This window comes from Mobula hypostoma, chromosome 9, assembly GCF_963921235.1.
Source record: "Mobula hypostoma chromosome 9, sMobHyp1.1, whole genome shotgun sequence".
Taxonomy (NCBI): Eukaryota; Metazoa; Chordata; class Chondrichthyes; order Myliobatiformes; family Myliobatidae; genus Mobula; species Mobula hypostoma.
The window spans coordinates 59501087-59518499 of NC_086105.1; the positions used below are offsets into that span (position 1 = coordinate 59501087).

Here is a 17413-nt window from a genome sequence, read left to right on the forward strand (position 1 = left end):
ATTCAAAAGCCTGAAAGCACATACCACCAGGCTCAAGGACAGCTTCTGTCCTGCTGTAATCAGATTCTTGAACAGACCTCTTTAACGACATGATGGATCTTAACTTCGCAATCTACCTTGTTATATCGTTTACCTTCTACTGCACTTCGTTGATTGATTTATTTATTGAGATATAGCATAGAATAGGTCCTTCCAGCCCTTTGAGCCATGCCACCTAGCAACCCCTGATTTGACCCTAGACGGATCACGGGACAATTTACTTACCAGCTGACTTGTCTTGGATTGTGGGCAGAAACCCACAGGGAGAACTTACAAACTCCTACAAACAGTAGTGGAAAATGAACCCAGGTCACTGGCACTGTAAAGCATTGTGCTAACCACTATGATACTACAGTTTCTCTGCAACTGTTATACTTCATTCTGCATTCTGTTATTGTTTCACCTCAGTGCACTGTGTAAAGATTTGATCTGTATCAACAGTATGCCAAATGAGTTTTCATTATATCTTGGTACAAGTGACACAAATAACATAACAATGTGACACCAATACCAATGCCTGGAGCACAGGAAGATGAGTTGACCTTTATAGAGTATATAAAATCATGAGAGCTGATGAGGTGAAAGTTCATGGTCTTTTCCAGGGTAGGGGAGTGTCAGTCATTGATTTAAGGTGAGAGGAGAAAGGTTTAAAGGGGGCTCCAGGGGCAACTGTTTTCACACAAGATGGGCATGTGGAATGAGCAACTGGAGGAAGCAATACACATGTCACTTCCTGATGAGCAAATGGGGTGAAAGGGGAATATGGTTACAATCGGCTCGGCCATGATCTTGTTAAATGGCAGAATAGGACTGAGGGGTTATTTGAGCTACAGTGTGAGCTCCCACTCCTAGACTGTACATATGAAAGGTATACCCCATTTTTATAGTGCAAAGTCTCAAATTAGAGGTTAGCAAAGCATTTGGATTTAATATTTACAAGATACTGCATGAGCTTAGCAAGTCTGGCAGCATCTATGAAGGGGACTGCAGAATCTCTTGTGTTTTGGATTTAATATTTGTTGGTTAACCTTGCTTGGCCAGTAGGCGGGGCTGCAGAGCTAACAGCATTTAAATTTCTTAAAAATGGGGTGATTAAAACTCAATGGAAACAATACATTTTTACAGGCAAATAACTCTGCTTGGAGTAAAGGTTGGACAGGGTATGAATGTAATTGGATCAGTATTTATTAAAAATGCCATTTAGTCCTTTACATCCGTGCCCTGTACTCAATTTTAATTCTTTTCGAAATTGTTCTGGATCTCATGTCGGCATTGCCTGGTTGAAAAGACATCTGCACTGTGACTCTCTTCTGACTCTTATCTCAATGCTATTGACTGTGGAATTAAGAAGAGCCATTCTTTTGCATGGGATGCTAAACCCAGACTTGTGGATGTCAGTTGACACTGTTTGAAGGGTTCCTTTCATGACTGGGCAATGTTCCTCAGTGAACCTGACTCCGAGTCTGCGAGTCCACTGGGGAAGTCGGAGGCCCAATGTCTGCAAGACTGCTGGAGGCCAGTCCTGGGGTTGAGGCCAGTCTGTGTACTTGAGTGGCTGAGAGGGAGGGAGGAAAGAGGCTTGATTTGCTGTTATTGTTTCATTGCTGTTGCTTGTGTTGTTCTACTGAACATGGTGGGCATGTTATGTTAGCACAGGAATGTGTGGCAACGCTTGCGGGCTGCCCCCAGCTCATCCTTAGGTTACGTCTATTGTTATCAGAAACCACACATTTCACTGTATGTTTTGATGTACATGTGATAAACATATAAATTTGAATCTGAACCAGCACAATCAAATAATAATAGATTTACAGCTATTCATCTCACTGCTTCTGGTACTTGTTGCTACAAAACATTCAATTTCGTAAATATGCCAGTGGATTCCGATCTGGATTGTACTTACGAAGTCTGATGGATCCTAAGCTCAATATTAATTGCTTCCTTAGGCTATGTTAACAGGACTCCAAGGCGGAGACTGCATTTTTTTATCATTGCTTTTTCTGATATGTAGAAGGTTCAGCAGTAATTTAGGAGGTTCTGTGAACGGGATAGATGGGGTTAAGGCAGGACGGTATAACTTCAAAATTAGAGTCCGATCATTCAAGAGAGATTTTCCAAGCATTTTTCATGAAACTTCTTACTCTCCAGCAGAATACTGCATAGGTAAACTCAACCACTTGTAAGTCTAAAGTTGATAGATTTTCTACTTAAGGGTATGAAAGTTTTAGAGCTCTGCAGGACAGATGGAGTAAATATTTACAGAGAAGCAATAAACTTACTAAAGAATGGAATAGGTTTGAAGGGCTGAATAGGTTTGAAGGCTTGAAAGTTTCTGAGCCTCTTAATTTTTCTTCAAAGTACAAAGTAAATTTTTTATCAAAATGTTATTTATTATCAAATAAGATTGAAAGAATACAGAGAAAATTTACCAGAATGTTGCCAGGACTTAAAGACCTGAGTTAGGGGGAAAGTTTGAATAGGTTAGGACTTCATTCCTTAGAACATAGAAGATTGAGGGGATGTTTCATAGACGTATACAAAGCCATGAGAGGTATAGATAGGGTAAGTGCAAGCAGGCTTTTTCCACTGAGGTTAGGTGAGACCAGAACTAGAGCTCATGGATTAAGGATGAAAGATGAAATATTTAAGGGGAATATGAGAGGAACTTCTTCATTCAGAGGGTGGTGAGAGTGTGGAACAAGCTGCCAGCGGAAGTGGTGTATATGAGGTTAATTTCAACGTTTAAGAGGAGTTTTGATAGGTACATGGAGGGGAGGGGTATGGAGGGCTATTGTCTAGGTGCAGGTCGAAGGGACTAGGCAGATTAATGGCCTGTTTCTGTTCTGTGGCATTCTATGACTCTACATATATGTCACTATATACTACCTTCATTTACTTGCAGCATCACAGGAGGACCACAAAAAGTATAGAATTAATGAAAAAGTACATGCAAAATGTCTTTTTCTCCCAGGTTAAAATGTTTAATACCAGAGGGCATGCTTTTAAGGTTAGATGGGGTAATTTCAAAGGACATGTAAGGCGCAAGATTTTTACACAGAGTGGTGGGTGCCTGAAATGTGCTGCCTGGGGTAGTGGTAGAGGCAGATTTACAACATTAGGGACGTTCTAAGAGATGTTAGGATAGACACATGAATGTGAAGAAATTAGAGGGATATAGACATTGTATAAGCAGTTAGTCATTTGATTACTAATTTAATTGGATAAGCACAACATTATGGCTGAAGGGCTTGTTTCTGTGCTGTACTGTTCTATGTTACAAACAACAAATGTGCAATGAATCTGTCTATATACTACTAAAACTCTCATGCTGTGTTTGTCTGTTTGTGACCTTCAATTAGCGCAAACGGTGCATTGCAGCGGCACTTTTTTTGGCTAAATCAAATTAAGATGCGCTAACTTACAGAATGCAGGCAAAGTTCAGGGTTATATATTCATATAAAATTGCTCATTCGCCAAAATAAACAGGCTCCCTTTTAACCTGAGACCCGATCGGCCATCATGGAAATCGGGACGCCACAGCCTGACGCATGCGCATGGCCAGTCTCAGCAGCGACGCCTACTGGAGCAAAAGGGCAGGGCAGCTCTGTTTCGCGGGGTCACATTCTGCTAATCCCCACCATCAGCATGTGCAGGATTGGGACAGATCTAACTGCCAGCCATCAATGAGATAATTAAATCTTATTGACATACTTCGAGACACCCATAAAACCCTTTGCTGCAGTCAAAGGACAGCGGTGACTATATCACATCCATTTAGGAGAGCGCCAACCACATCATCAAGAATAATCAGCATCCTTTGGTGTTACTGCTTCATATCTTCTATCCAGCATTAGGGTAAAAAAAATGGTCAGCCTAATTATGCCGCGTGGAAAGAGAAGGGGGACATTATGGTCAAGAGATGACGCCAAACGTCGTCGGGAAGTGGCAAGGAGAGGGAGAGGATAAGAATCGGATGAGGCCAGGGCTGCATGACTCCAGGATCAAAGAGTCAGGACAAAAAAAATGAGAGAAGAAGAGACAGAGGAGGAGATGCATGCACGTTTCCAGGATCAGAGACAAACAGCAAACAGCAGAAGAGATGAAGAGACAGGGGATGAAAGGGCTGCACGTCTCCAGAATGACAACGAGAGGCACAAAGGTGGCAGATAAACCAGAAATGATACCATCACAAGTGTCCTTCGTTAAATGAGGAGCAGCTATATTTGGTTCGCTACGCATTGTTCTTCTTTAATAAACTCAGGTTTTCTACTTCAGTTTCCAAAGCAAAGCGATACCAATAGCATTCAGGAAAATTTAATGTTCATTCTGGTCACATCAGACTGCACTACCCTTCTCTCAAAGGGTGCCCCAACGGCTAACTTACAGAATGCAGGCAAAGTTCAGGGTTATATATTTGTATAAAATTGCTCATTTGCCAAAATCAATAAGCTCCCTTTTAACCTGTAACCCGAGACCTGATCGGCCATCATGGAAATCGGGACACAACAGCCCAACGCATGCACACGGCCAACCTCAGCAGCGACACCAACCGGAGCAAAGGGCAGGGCAGCTCTATTTTGAGGGCACAAAATAATCTGCAGATTCTGGGGTCAAAGCAACACTCATAACATGCTGGAGGAACTCAGCAGGTCGGGCAGCATCCGTGGAAACGATCAGTCAGTGTTTCGGGCCGGAACCCTTCATCACGACTGAAGAGAGAGGGGGCAGGGGTCCTATAAGGAAGGTGGGGGTTGGGTAGGAAGGAGAAGGCTGGTAGGTTCCAGGTGAAAAACCAGTAAGGGGAAAGATCAAGGGGTGGGGGAGGGGATAAGCAGGAAAGGTGAAGAAGGAATAGGGAAAAGCACAATGGGTAGTAGAAGGAGGTAGAAACCATGAGGGATGTGATAGGCAGCTGGGAGAGGGGGCAGAGTGAAACTGGGATGGTGGAAAGGAGGGGGGAGGGATTTCGAGGGGTCACATCCTGCTAATCACCATCTGCATATGCAGGATTGGGACAGATCTAACTGCCACCCATCGATAAGAGATAATTAAATCTTATTGTAATGACGTACTTCGAGACACCCATAAAACCCTTTGCTGCAGTCAAAGGACAGCGGTGACTATATATCACATCCATTTAGGAGAGCGGCAACCATATCATCAAGAATAATCAGCATCCTTTGGTGTTAGTGCTTCATATCTTCTATCTAGCATTAGGGTAAAAAAAAAATGGTCAGCCTAATTATGCTGCTTGGAAAGGGAAGGGGGACATTACGGTTGAGGGATGACGCCAAATGTTGTCGGGAAGCGGCAAGGAGAGAAAGAGAACAAGAATTGGGTGAGGCCAGGGCTGCATGACTCCAGGATCAAAGAGTCAGGACAAAAATAGATGAGAGAAGAAGAGACAGAGGAAGAGAGGCATGCACGTCTCCAGGATCAGAGACAAACAACACACAGCAGAAGAGCTGAAGAAACGGGGGATGAAAGGGCTGCACGTCTCCAGAATGACTATGAGAGGCACAAGGGTGGCAGATAAACCAGAAATGATGCCATCAAAAATGTCCTTCGTTAAATGAGGAGGAGCTATATTTGCTTTGCTATGCACCGTTCTTCTTTAATAAACTGAGGTTTTTTTACTTCAGTTTCCAAAGCAAAGCGATACCAATACCACTTAGAAAAATTTAATGTTCATTCTGGTCACATCAGACTGCACTACCCTTCTCTCAAAGGGTGCCCCAATGGGTCACCCCGTTGTCTAGTAAATAATATTAAGAACATGAGTTGTACAATTCCGTAAAAGTGGGTCCATATGTTGTGGAATCAATTGAGATCTTGTTCATTGCCACCTTCATTGGAAAAAATGTGTAAAATATTGTCAGAAAATATGCCTGTGAAATACCATATGATATTTTGCTCCAGGTAAGGCACTATATAAATGCAGATTTTACTTTATGAAAAATGATTTGTTTTTACAGTCTGTTTGCATTTTCTTTTGCAGGTTTGACAATCCAGCTGCCGTTAGTCCGAGTCCCACTAGGCAGCTCACTTTCAACTACCTCTTGCCCTTGAATGGCTGGCTGCTTCTGAATCCATCCGAACTGTGCTGTGACTGGACGATGGGCACCGTCCCACTTGTGGAGTCAGTCTTGGACATTCGAAACCTTGCCACTGTTGTCTTCTACGTTTTAGTGGCCTTGTTCATCTATTATAGTCTTCTCTATCCTGGTGAATCATCTCAAGTTGTATTAATGGTAAGATTTCCAATTAAAGAAAAAATATTTAAAGGTTATCACACACAAAATGGTGGAGGAACTCAATAGATCAGAAAGCAGGTCCTGATGAAGGGTCTTGGTCTGAAACATTGACTCTTTATTCCTCTCCATAAGTACTGCCTGGTTTGTTGAGTGCCTCCAGTATTTTGTGTGTGTTACTGTGGATTTCCAGCATCTGCAGAATCTCTTGTGTTTAAGATTTAAAAATCACTTTTATTTGTCACATGCACAGTACATCAAAGCATACAGCGATGTGTGTCATTTGCAACAAATCAAATCAGTGAGTATTCTGTTGGGGGCAGCTCACAAATGCACCATGCTTCCAGCGCCAACGTAGCCTGGCCACAACTCACTAACCTTAATTCGTGTGTCTTTGGAATGTGGGAGGAAACCCGAAGGAAACCAGTGTGGTCACGGAGAGATCATATGAACGCCTCAGGGACAGCGGAGGGAATTGAACCTCAATCTTACAGCTGGCACTGTAAGGTGTTGCACTAAATGGTGTGCTACCGTACTGCACCAAAGGCTTTGCTGAGTTAGTAATGCATTAAGGCGTTGGCAGAGATTTTTGAGCTCAAGTCTAAAACCAGAGTGTTACAAATTCACACTACCATTGAAGCGTCCAAATTGACTCTTGGAAACTTCAACTTAAATGGGAAATAACTGATTTAGTTAAGCATTAAGCAGCTGAAATCAAGCGTTTTCCTTATAATCTTGAAGTGAGTCTGTGCAATAGCTGTTGAAATACACACCAGTCTAAAATCAGACTGCTTCTAACTGTGTCGTGATTCCCTGGGGTTGAAGGTTACATTAGTGAAATGCAGGACCAAGACTTAGTAGCTTGAAATCTGTTCCACATTTCTCTAGCTATTCCCATTCCATTTCTGCCTTCTAAACAATGCTCAGGAAAAGATGCATCATCTTTCCATTTTCTTCAAATCTTTTTCCTCTTTGACACAATATCCATTCCCTCAGCTTCTTGTTCTCTGTAAAATACGTAGAGCAATGTTATTTACTGTGGTCTGTTTAATTTTTTTTGTGTTAGATTCAATAAAATCTCCATTTTTGGGAATGTTTCACATGGCTCCAATGGTGCTCTTTTCTTCCAGGCACTTTCATTCATAGCCTTGCCATTTATTCCGGCATCGAACCTGTTCTTCCCTGTTGGCTTTGTGGTGGCAGAGCGTGTGCTGTACGTACCAAGCATGGGGTTCTGTTTGTTGGTTGCCCGCGGATGGAAGAAGATAGCAGGAACACGGTATTGTTGAAGTCATGTTTCATCCTTAAATTCATGGAGTCATAGAGCACTGCAGCACAGAAACAGGCCTTTTGGCCCATTTAGCAGACATCCCACCCTGCAAAAACTCATTTCAGGGAGGTAGCACCATCAATTTGCGGGAGACTTCTGGGAGAGGTGGGATGTCTGCAATAGAGTAGCTCCTTAGCAGCTGGCCAGCTAGTTTAAATAATGATAGCTATGCTAATGAACGAATGACACCTGTTAAACTCACCTCAACATGTCTTTTACAGTCTTAACCCACCATGGGCAATAGAAAAGTCATTGTTGCAAACAGCGCAGTGAGCAACACTGTCATTATTTTGACCCCTATTAGGCAGGGATACACTTTAGTGTAGTCTGGGGTGATGTACGTTTTATATATTTTTTTGGAACACTCTGCAATGGCGCTCTCTCGCTCGCGCTCTCTCTTTCTCTCCCTCTCGTGGTCGCTCGCACACTTTCAAGCGCTCTCGCTTTCTTTCTCGCTCGCTCTCTCCCTCTCTCGCTTGCTTTCTCGCGCGCTCGCTTGCCTTTGCTGTCGCTCAGGCGCTCTCGCTTGCTTTCTCTCTCGCTCTCTCTCTCGTGCACGCTGTCTCTCGTGATCGCTCTCGCGCTCTCCCTTGCTTTTCTCTCACTCGCTCTCAAAAAAATTGATTTCCGTGATATTGTATATAATTTGCGGGCATCAGGGAGCCACTATTAATATGCGGGAGACTCCCGGAAGTTCCAGGAGAAGTGGGATGTCTGATTTAGTGTGTGCCAAAATATTATTCTGCTTTGAACCACTGGCCCTCCATATCCCTCCCATCCATGTACTTATCCAAACTTCTCTTAAATTTTGCAAGCATATATCCACCACTTCGCTGGCAGCTTGTTCCACCTTCTCACCACCTTCTGAGTGAAGAGGTTCCCCTCGGGTTTCTCTTAAATAGTTCACCTTTCACCCTTAACCAATGACCTCTAGTTCTAGTCTCACCCAACCTCAGTGGAAAAAGCGTGCTTGCATTTACCCTATCTATATCTCTTGTAATTTTTTTTATACCTCTTTAAAGTTTCCACTCATTCTCCTATACTCCAGGGGAAATAGTCTGAACTTTTCCCTGTAACTCAGAGCTTCAAGTTCTGGGACATCTTTGTAAATTTTCTCTGCATTCTTTCAAGCTTATTGATATCTTTCCTGTAGGATTGTAACCAGAACTGCACACAATACTCCAAATATAGCCTCACCAATATCATATACAATTTCAACATAACATCCCAACTCCTGGAATTAATAATTTGATTTCTGAAGGCTAATGTGCCAAAGGCTCTCATTACAACTGTATCTACCTGTGAAGCCTCTTTCATTAATTATGGATCCGTACTGCCAGGAAGTTAAACTTGATTCCACAGTTTGTTCTGTATTGATTATTAGTTTCCAGCACAGCAGCAGTGCTATAAGTGCTGCAAAACTCATTGTCATAATTCTTGTAATTCATAAGCGAGTTCACGTGCATGTGTCTATCCATGTGTGTACCCCTGACCTGTGTGATCTCTTCCCTCTTCATCTCCATGCTCACGCACGAGTGTGTGTGTGTGCGTGCCTGATAAAATCAACAGTGGCCTAGATTCAAGAGCGAGAGGATAACTAAGGGAGAGGTAGGATCACTCGAGGATAAAGTCACCCGGACCAGGTGGATACCGCCCCAGTGTTCTGAATGAGGTAGCTGAAGAAATTGTGGAAGCAGTAGTATCACTAGATTTTGGAATGGTTTCAGAGGACTGGAAAACTGCAAATGTCACTCCAGTGTTTAAGAATAGAGGGAGGCAGAAGAAAGGAAATTATACGGTGGTTAGCTTGACTTCAGTAGTTGGGCTCCATTATTGAGAATGAGGTGTCAGGGTACTTGGAGGAACATGATAAAGTAGGCTAAAGGCAGTATGATTTCCTTAAGGGGAAATCTTTCCTGACAAATTAGTTGGAATTATTTGAGGAAATAACAGGCAGGATGGACATAGGAGAGTCAGTGGATGTTGTTTACTTACATTTTCAAAAGGCCTCTGACAAGGTGCCTTACATGATGCTGCTAAACAAAATAAGAGCTCATGGTATTACAGAAATGGATAGAAGATTGGCTGACTGGCAATAGGCAAAGAGTGGAAATAAAGGGGGCCTATTCTGCTTGGCTGTCAGCGACTAGTGTTCTGCAGGGGCTGATTTTGGGACCGCTTCTTTTCACGTTATATGTCAGTGATTTGAATGATGGAATTCATGGCTTTGTGGATAGTCTGTGGATGATACAAAGATAGGTGGAGAGGCAGGTAGTGTTGAGGAAGCTGCGAGTCTGCAGAAGAATTTAGACAGATGAGGAGAATGAGCAAAGAAGTGGTAGATGTAATACAGTGTAGGAAGATGTATGGTCATGCACTTTGATCGAACAAAGAAAAGCATAGAGTATTTTCTAAATGGGGAGAAAATTCAATAATCAGAGGTATAGGTACCTGGGAGTGCTTGTGCTGGATTCCTTGGAGGTTAACTCACAGGTTGAGTTGGTGGTAAGGAAGGCAAAAACAGGTCCACAATCCCTTATCCGAAATCCTTGGGGCCAGTTGCATTTCGGAATTCAGAATTTTTCGGATTTCAGGACCCCCCCACCCCCAACCTGATACCAAAAAATATGTATGCTCAAGTCCCTTATTTTACCTGTCTCAGTGCAGTGGACTTTAGGACTTGACAGTGCACCAAACCTACTCACATCCTCCCGTATACTTTAAATCATCTCTAGGTTACTTATAATACCTAATACAATGTAAATGCTATGTAAATAGTTGTTATACTGCATTGTTTAGGGAATAATGACAAGGAAAAAATTTATTTCCAACAAAAACATTCAATAAAACATAAAAATATACAGCTTCAAACAAACCAAATCAAACACATGGCAAATGACTTATTGGAATAAATGTAGAACGTCACTGTCACTGTCACTATAAAACTTCAGTAACTTGTCTTTCTGTTTATTTAAGTCATATACAGTGGTAGTTCCGACACTATTTTCTTCAGTAAGACGCCGCACAGCCACACCACGATCAAGCTTCTGCAATAACTCCACTTTCTGCATTATTGATAATGATAGCTACTTCCTTCTCTTTTTCTCATTGTTACCCATAGGGGTATCTGCAGCTCTTTTTGACACTTTCACTGTGAAATTAAACACTAAGTCAACAGTGAACACAAAATATCAGCGAACAGCAAATGTGCGTGTAACCAGAAAAAACTTCGGTTTTCGGAGCTTTTTGAATTTCAGAATTTCGGATAAAGGAATGTGCACCTGTACAATGTTAGAATTTGTTTCAAGATGACTAGACATTAGAGCAAGGATGTAATACTGAGGCTTTATGAGGCATTGGTCAGACTGCATTGGGAGTATTGTGGGCGCCTTATCTGAAAAGATGCACCAACGTTGGAGAGGTTCTCGTGGAGGTTCATGAGAATATTACCGTGAATGAAAGGGTTAATGTATGAGGAGCGTTTGATGGCTTTGGGCCTGTACTCACTGGAGTTTGGAAGAATGGCAGGGGGGAGGATCTCATTCAAACCTATCGAATATTGTAAGGTCTAGATGGAGTGGATATGGAGAAGATGTTTTCTGTACTGGGGGAGTCTAGTGGGACATCTATTATAACAGAGAAGAGGAGGCATTTCTTCAGCCAAAGGGCGGTGAGTCTGTGTAAGTCATTGCCACAGACAGCTGTGGATGCCAAATCACTGGGTATTTTTAAAGTGGAGGTTGATAGCTTCTTAATTAATCGGACCGTCAAAGGTTATGGGTGAAGGCAGGAGAATGGGGTTGAGAGGGATAGTAAATCGGTCATGATGGAATGGCGGAGCAGACTCGATGGGCTGATTGGCCTGATTCTGCTCCTATGTCTTATGGTCTAAACGGTTGGCCTCCACAGTGCTATGTGGCAACAAATTCAGCACCTTCTGGCTAAAGAATCTGAATCAGGTTTATTACCACCAACATATGTCATAAAATTTGTTGTTTTGATGCTGAAGTATAGTGCAAGACATAAGAAAATTCCTATAAGTTTCAAAAAATAGTGCAAAGTCCTCCTAATCTCAGGTTTAAAAAAGTGGCAGGGAAATTGCTATATTTAACAGACAGGTTCTTGGATTGTAAAAGTTTCGAGGGATATAGCCCAAATACCCATATATAGTGTGGCACAGTACCATAGTGACTAGCTTAACGCTTTACAGTGGCAGGTGTATAAGACCGAGGTTCAATTCCCACTACTGCCTGTGAGGAATTTGTATTTTCTCCCTGATTGACATACAGGTTAGTAATGTGACATTAGTAATGTACACTAATACATTCTCTTTGACCCAAAAGATGTATTTCAAAATAGTTTAATGCTTAAGATTCAAGATTGTTTAATGTCATTTCCTGTGCATAGTTGTAAGGAGAATGAAATAATTGATACTCCAAATCTGATGCAGCACAAAAATAACACAAAAGATAACACAATAATATTAATAAATACTCAATAAATAGCTTATACACATAGATTTATTGTATGTCCATAAAATGATGCGAGGCTGTACGTAAGTTAACTGATAGGAAATAATAAAGTAGTGGTGGAATTACTGGGTGGAGATGTAGATCAGCCTTACTGCTTTGGGAAAGTAACTGTTTTAGGGTCTGGTGGTCCTGGAGTGGATGCCATGTACCCTCCTCCCTGATGTGAGTGGGACAAACATGAACAGGATGAGTGTGATCTTGATATTACTGGCCTTTTTCCAACACCTTTCTCTAAATAAGTCCTTGATGGCAGGTAGCTGGTGCTGGTGATGCCTTCGTCAGTTTTGACTATCTGTTGCAGAGTCTGTCCTGTCCACTGCAAGCAGTAATGTAGCTTGTTAGGATGCTTTCTACTGCACCCTGTATGTTTCGATGTACCACAGAAACCATAGAAAAACTACAGCACAGAAACAGGCCTTTTGGCCCTTCTTGGCTGTGCCGAACCATTTTCTGCCTAGTCCCACTGACCTGCACACGGACCATATCCCTCTATACATCTCCCATCCATGTATCTGTCCAATTTATTCTTAAATGTTAAAAAAGAACCTGCATTTACCACCTCGTCTGGCAGCTCATTCCATACTCCCACCACTCTCTGTGTGAAGAAGCCTCCCCCCCATGTTCCCTTTAAACTTTTCCCCCCTCACCCTTAACCCACGTCCTCTGGTTTTTTTCTCCCCTTGCCTCAGTGGAAAAAGCCTGCTTGCATTCACTCTATCTATACCCATCATAATTTTATATACCTCTATCAAATCTCCCCTCATTCTTCTACGCTCCAGGGAATAAAGTCCTCACCTATTCAACCTTTCTCTGTAACTGAGTTTCTCAAGTCCTGGCAACATACTTGTAAACCTTCTCTGCACTCTTTCAACCTTATTTATATCCTTCTTGTAATTTGATGACCAAAACTGAACTCAATACTCCAGATTCGGCCTCATCAATGCCTTATACAACCTCATCATAACATTCCAGTTCTTATACTCAATACTTTGATTAATAAAGGCCAATGTACCAAAAGCTCTCTTTACGACCCTATCTACCTGTGACGCCACTTTTAGGGAATTTTGTATCTGTATTCCCAGATCCCTCTGTTCTACTGCACTCCTCAGTGCCTTACCATTAACCCTGTATGTTCTACCTTGGTTTGTCCTTCCAACGTGCAATACCTCACACTTATCTGTATTAAACTCCATCTGCCACTTTTCAGCCCATTTTTCCAGCTGGTCCAAGTCCCTCTGCAGGCTCTGAAAACCTTCCTCACTGTCTACTACCTCCATTCTTTGTATCATCAGCAAATTTGCTGATCCAATTTATCACATTATCATCCAGATCATTGATATAGATGACAAATAACAATGGACCCAGCATTGATCCCTGTGGCACACCACTAGTCACAGGCCTCCACTCGGAGAAGCAATTCTCTACTACCACTCTTTGGCTTCTACCATTGAGCCAATGTCTAATCCAATTTACCACCTCTCCATGTATACCTAGCGACTGAATTTTCCTAACTAACCTCCCATGCGGGACCTTGTCAAAGGCCTTACTGAAGTCCATGTAGACAATATCCACTGCCTTCCCTTCATCCACTTTCCTGGTAACCTCGTCGAAAAACTCCAATAGATTGGTCAAACATGACCTACCACGCACAAAGCCATGTTGACTCCCCCTAATAAGTCCCTGTCTATCCAAATGCTTGTAGATTCTGTCTCTTAGTACTCCCTCCAGTAACTTACCTACTACCAACATTAAACTTACCGGCCTATAATTTCCTGGGTTACTTTTCGATCCTTTTTTAAACAACGGAACAACATGAGCCACTCTCCAATCCTCCAGCACCTCACCTGCAGACAGCGACATTTTAAATATTTCTGCCATGGCCCCTGCAATTTCAACACTAGTCTCCTTCAAGGTCCGAGGGAACACCCTGTCAGGTCCCGAGGATTTATCCACTTTAATTTTCCTCAAGACAGCAAGCACCTCCTCCTTTTCAATCTGTACATTTTCTATGATCTCACTACTTGTTTCCCTTAACTCCATAGACTTCATGCCAGTTTCCTTAGTAAATACAGACGCAAAAAACCTATTTAAGATCTCCCCCATTTCCTTTGGTTCTGCACATAGCCGACCACTCTGATCTTCAAGAGGACCAATTTTATCCCTTACAATCCTTTTGCTCTTAATATACCTGTAAAAGCTCTTTGGATTATCCTTCACTTTGACTGCCAAGGCAACCTCATGTCTTCTTTTAGCCCTCCTGATTTCTTTCTTAAGTATTTTCTTGCACTTCTTATACTCCTCAAGCACCTTATTTACCCTGTTTCCTATACATGTCATACAACTCTCTCTTCTTCTTTATCAGAGTTGCAATGTCCCTTGAGAACCAAGATTCCTTATTCCTATTCACTTTGCCTTTAATCCTGACAGGAACATACAAACTTTGCACTCTCAAAATTTCTCCTTTGAAGGCTTCCCACCTACCGATCACACCTTTGCCAGAGAACAACCTGTCCCAATCCACACTTTTTAGATCCTTTCTCATTTCTTCAAATTTGGCCTTCTTCCGGTTCAGAACCTCAACCCTAGGACCAGATCTATCCTTGTCCATGATCAAGTTGAAACTAATGGTGTTATGATCACTGGAACCAAAGTGCTCCCCTACACAGACTTCCGTCACTTGTCCTAACTTGTTTCCTAACAGGAGATCCAATATTGCATCCCCTCTAGTTGGTCCCTCTATATATTGAGTTAGAAAACTTTCCTGAACACATTTTACAAACTCTAAACCATCTAGAACCCTAACAGTATGTGAGTCCGAATCAATATACGGAAAATTAAAATCCCCTACCACCACAACTTGATGTTTCCTGCAGTTGCCTGCTATCTCTCTGCAGATTTGCTCTTCCAATTCTTGTTGACTATTGGGTGGTCTGTAATACAATCCCACTAATGTGGCCATACCTTTCCTGTTTCTCAGCTCCATCCATAAGGACTCAGTAGACAAGCCCTCTAATCTGTCCTGCCTGAGCACTGCTGTAATATTTTCCTTAACAAGCAATGCTACTCCCCCACCTTTCATTCCTCTGCCTCGATCACATCTGAAACATCGGAACCCTGGATTATTAAGCTGCCAGTCCTGCCCCTCCTGTAGCCAAGTTTCACTAATTGCTATAACGTCATGTGTCAATCCACGCCCTCAACTCATCCGCCTTCCCCGCAATACTCCTAGCATTGAAATATATACACCTCAGAAGATTTTTACCACCACTCACAACCTTTCTATTAGCGGATTTGCTTGAACTTTTAACATCATTTATTTTCACCCCAGCCACACTTTCAGCTCTGGCACTCTGGTTCCCATCCCCCTGCAAATCTTGTTTAAAGCCTCCCCAATAGCACTAACAAACCTCCCTGAAAGGATATTGGTCCCTCTGTAGTTCAAGTGTAACCTGTCTCTCTTGTACAGGTCCCACTTGCCCCAGAAGAGATCCCAATGATCCTGAAATCTGAAACCCTGTCCCCTACACCAGTTCCTCAGCCACGTGTGACAAATAAAGGTAATCTTTAATCTCTAAAATGAAGGCAAACGGGATGCGCTCCAAAAGGTGTCTTGGTTGATGAATTGAGACGAAGGGTCTGTTTCAGTGCTGTAGTGATTAACTGTTTAAACCAAAATTTAATGTGTGATAAACATAAACGTTTTTTTATACAGTGCTGGTGAATGTGTGGAACACGCTGCTGGGGGTGGTGAATTAGGGACATTTAAGAAGGTCTTAGATAGGCACATGAATGATCGAAAAATAGAGGCCTATGTAAGAGGGAAGGGTTAGATTAAGTTAATAGATCGGCACAATATTGTGGGGCGAAGAGCCTGTAATGTTCTATGTGCTGTAACTCCATGGTTCTGTGTCCGACTGGCTTGCTCGTTAATTCATATCTCTTTGCTGGTTGAAATTCCAAGTGTACCTTTACCGTCAGCCCTGAGTGGGCACGTTTGAACCCCCTGTTCCTGCACGCCTTGCCCATTCGGTCCTGCTGATTATCCACATGCACTCAGCACTGGTCTCCTGGTCCTCCATCTCCTGCCTGCTGAGCATCTTAAAACCTGCGCGATTCAGGTTGATATATTAATTTAACATATGTACATCGAAACATACAGTGAAACTAGTTCTTTGAATTGACAACCAATACAACCTAAGGATGTTCTGGGTGACAGACATTCACCACATATTCCGGTGCCAATGTAGCATGCCCACAACGTTGAGCCAAACAATGCAAGCGACAACAGCAGCAGCAGCAGCAGCAGCAACAAACATCAAAACAAAACAATAGCAAACAGGCTCCTTTCCCACCCCCACCCACCACTCACACACAGACGGGCTGCCTCCAGGCTTCGACCTCCAGTCCTTGGCCCTGGACTCTCAAACTCACAGACATCAGGCCTCCAAGCTCCAGTCCCTGGCCTAGACTCACAGATATCAGGCCTCTGACTTCTGAACCCAGGGGCTTTGACCTTTGAGCCTCAACTTCCAGTACCGACCCTAGGACTTACTGATCACAGGACTTTGAACTCTGAGCCTCAACCTCATAGACTTCCAAACTCTGGACTCACCTTCCTGGGGCGATTCTGACAAGTGAATAAAACCTGCACCTCCCCTATTAGGAGCAAAGGTTGTCCCTTCCATTATTGAAGCCTCAGCCAATGCCATCAATGCAAATTTTAAGTGATTTACCTCAATGCTGTGTGTTGGCAATTGTAAAATGCTGAAAATATTCAACCGGTCAGGCAGCATAAGTGGAGAGAGAAAAAGAAAGGCTACATTTCAACCAGAGGTGTTTATGGATGGAATCTGGCATTTGCTAGCAGTTACCAAACATACTTCAATCGATTCTTCTTAAGCTTATTGTGCATTGCGGTATTTTGATGTCAGGACTGATACGCTCGGTGGTCACTTTATGAGGTTCATGTCTATAACTCATTAATGCAAATATCCAATCAACCAATCATGTGGTAGCACCTCAATGCATAAAGACATACAGACATAGTCAAGAATTCAGTTTTGGGGTGCGAGTATGAGGTCATTTGAATAAATGTATATTGCTTTAATCAGATCTGTCTTTGAATATGTATGTGTTGCTTATGGGTCTTAAGGTCCCCAGATAAAGTTCAATCTCAAGTATTAGGTTAATGCAAGAGGACATAAATTGGCAACATTAGTAGAGTGTTGGGAGCACTGTATTCGTAAGGGCTGCAGTTTTGG

At 42.5% G+C, this 17413-nt stretch overlaps 1 protein-coding gene across 2 annotated transcripts in view; it reads left to right on the plus strand.

The window, feature by feature from the left end:
- The window catches only part of tmtc3 (transmembrane O-mannosyltransferase targeting cadherins 3), a 130385-nt gene that overhangs the window by 51968 nt on the left and 61004 nt on the right, over positions 1-17413 (plus strand). For both annotated transcript variants that reach the window (XM_063058372.1, XM_063058373.1), the window contains exons 7-8: positions 6038-6290; positions 7421-7569. In XM_063058372.1, the coding sequence (XP_062914442.1) occupies positions 6038-6290; positions 7421-7569 (402 nt within the window). The remainder of the gene's footprint in view (positions 1-6037; positions 6291-7420; positions 7570-17413) is intronic.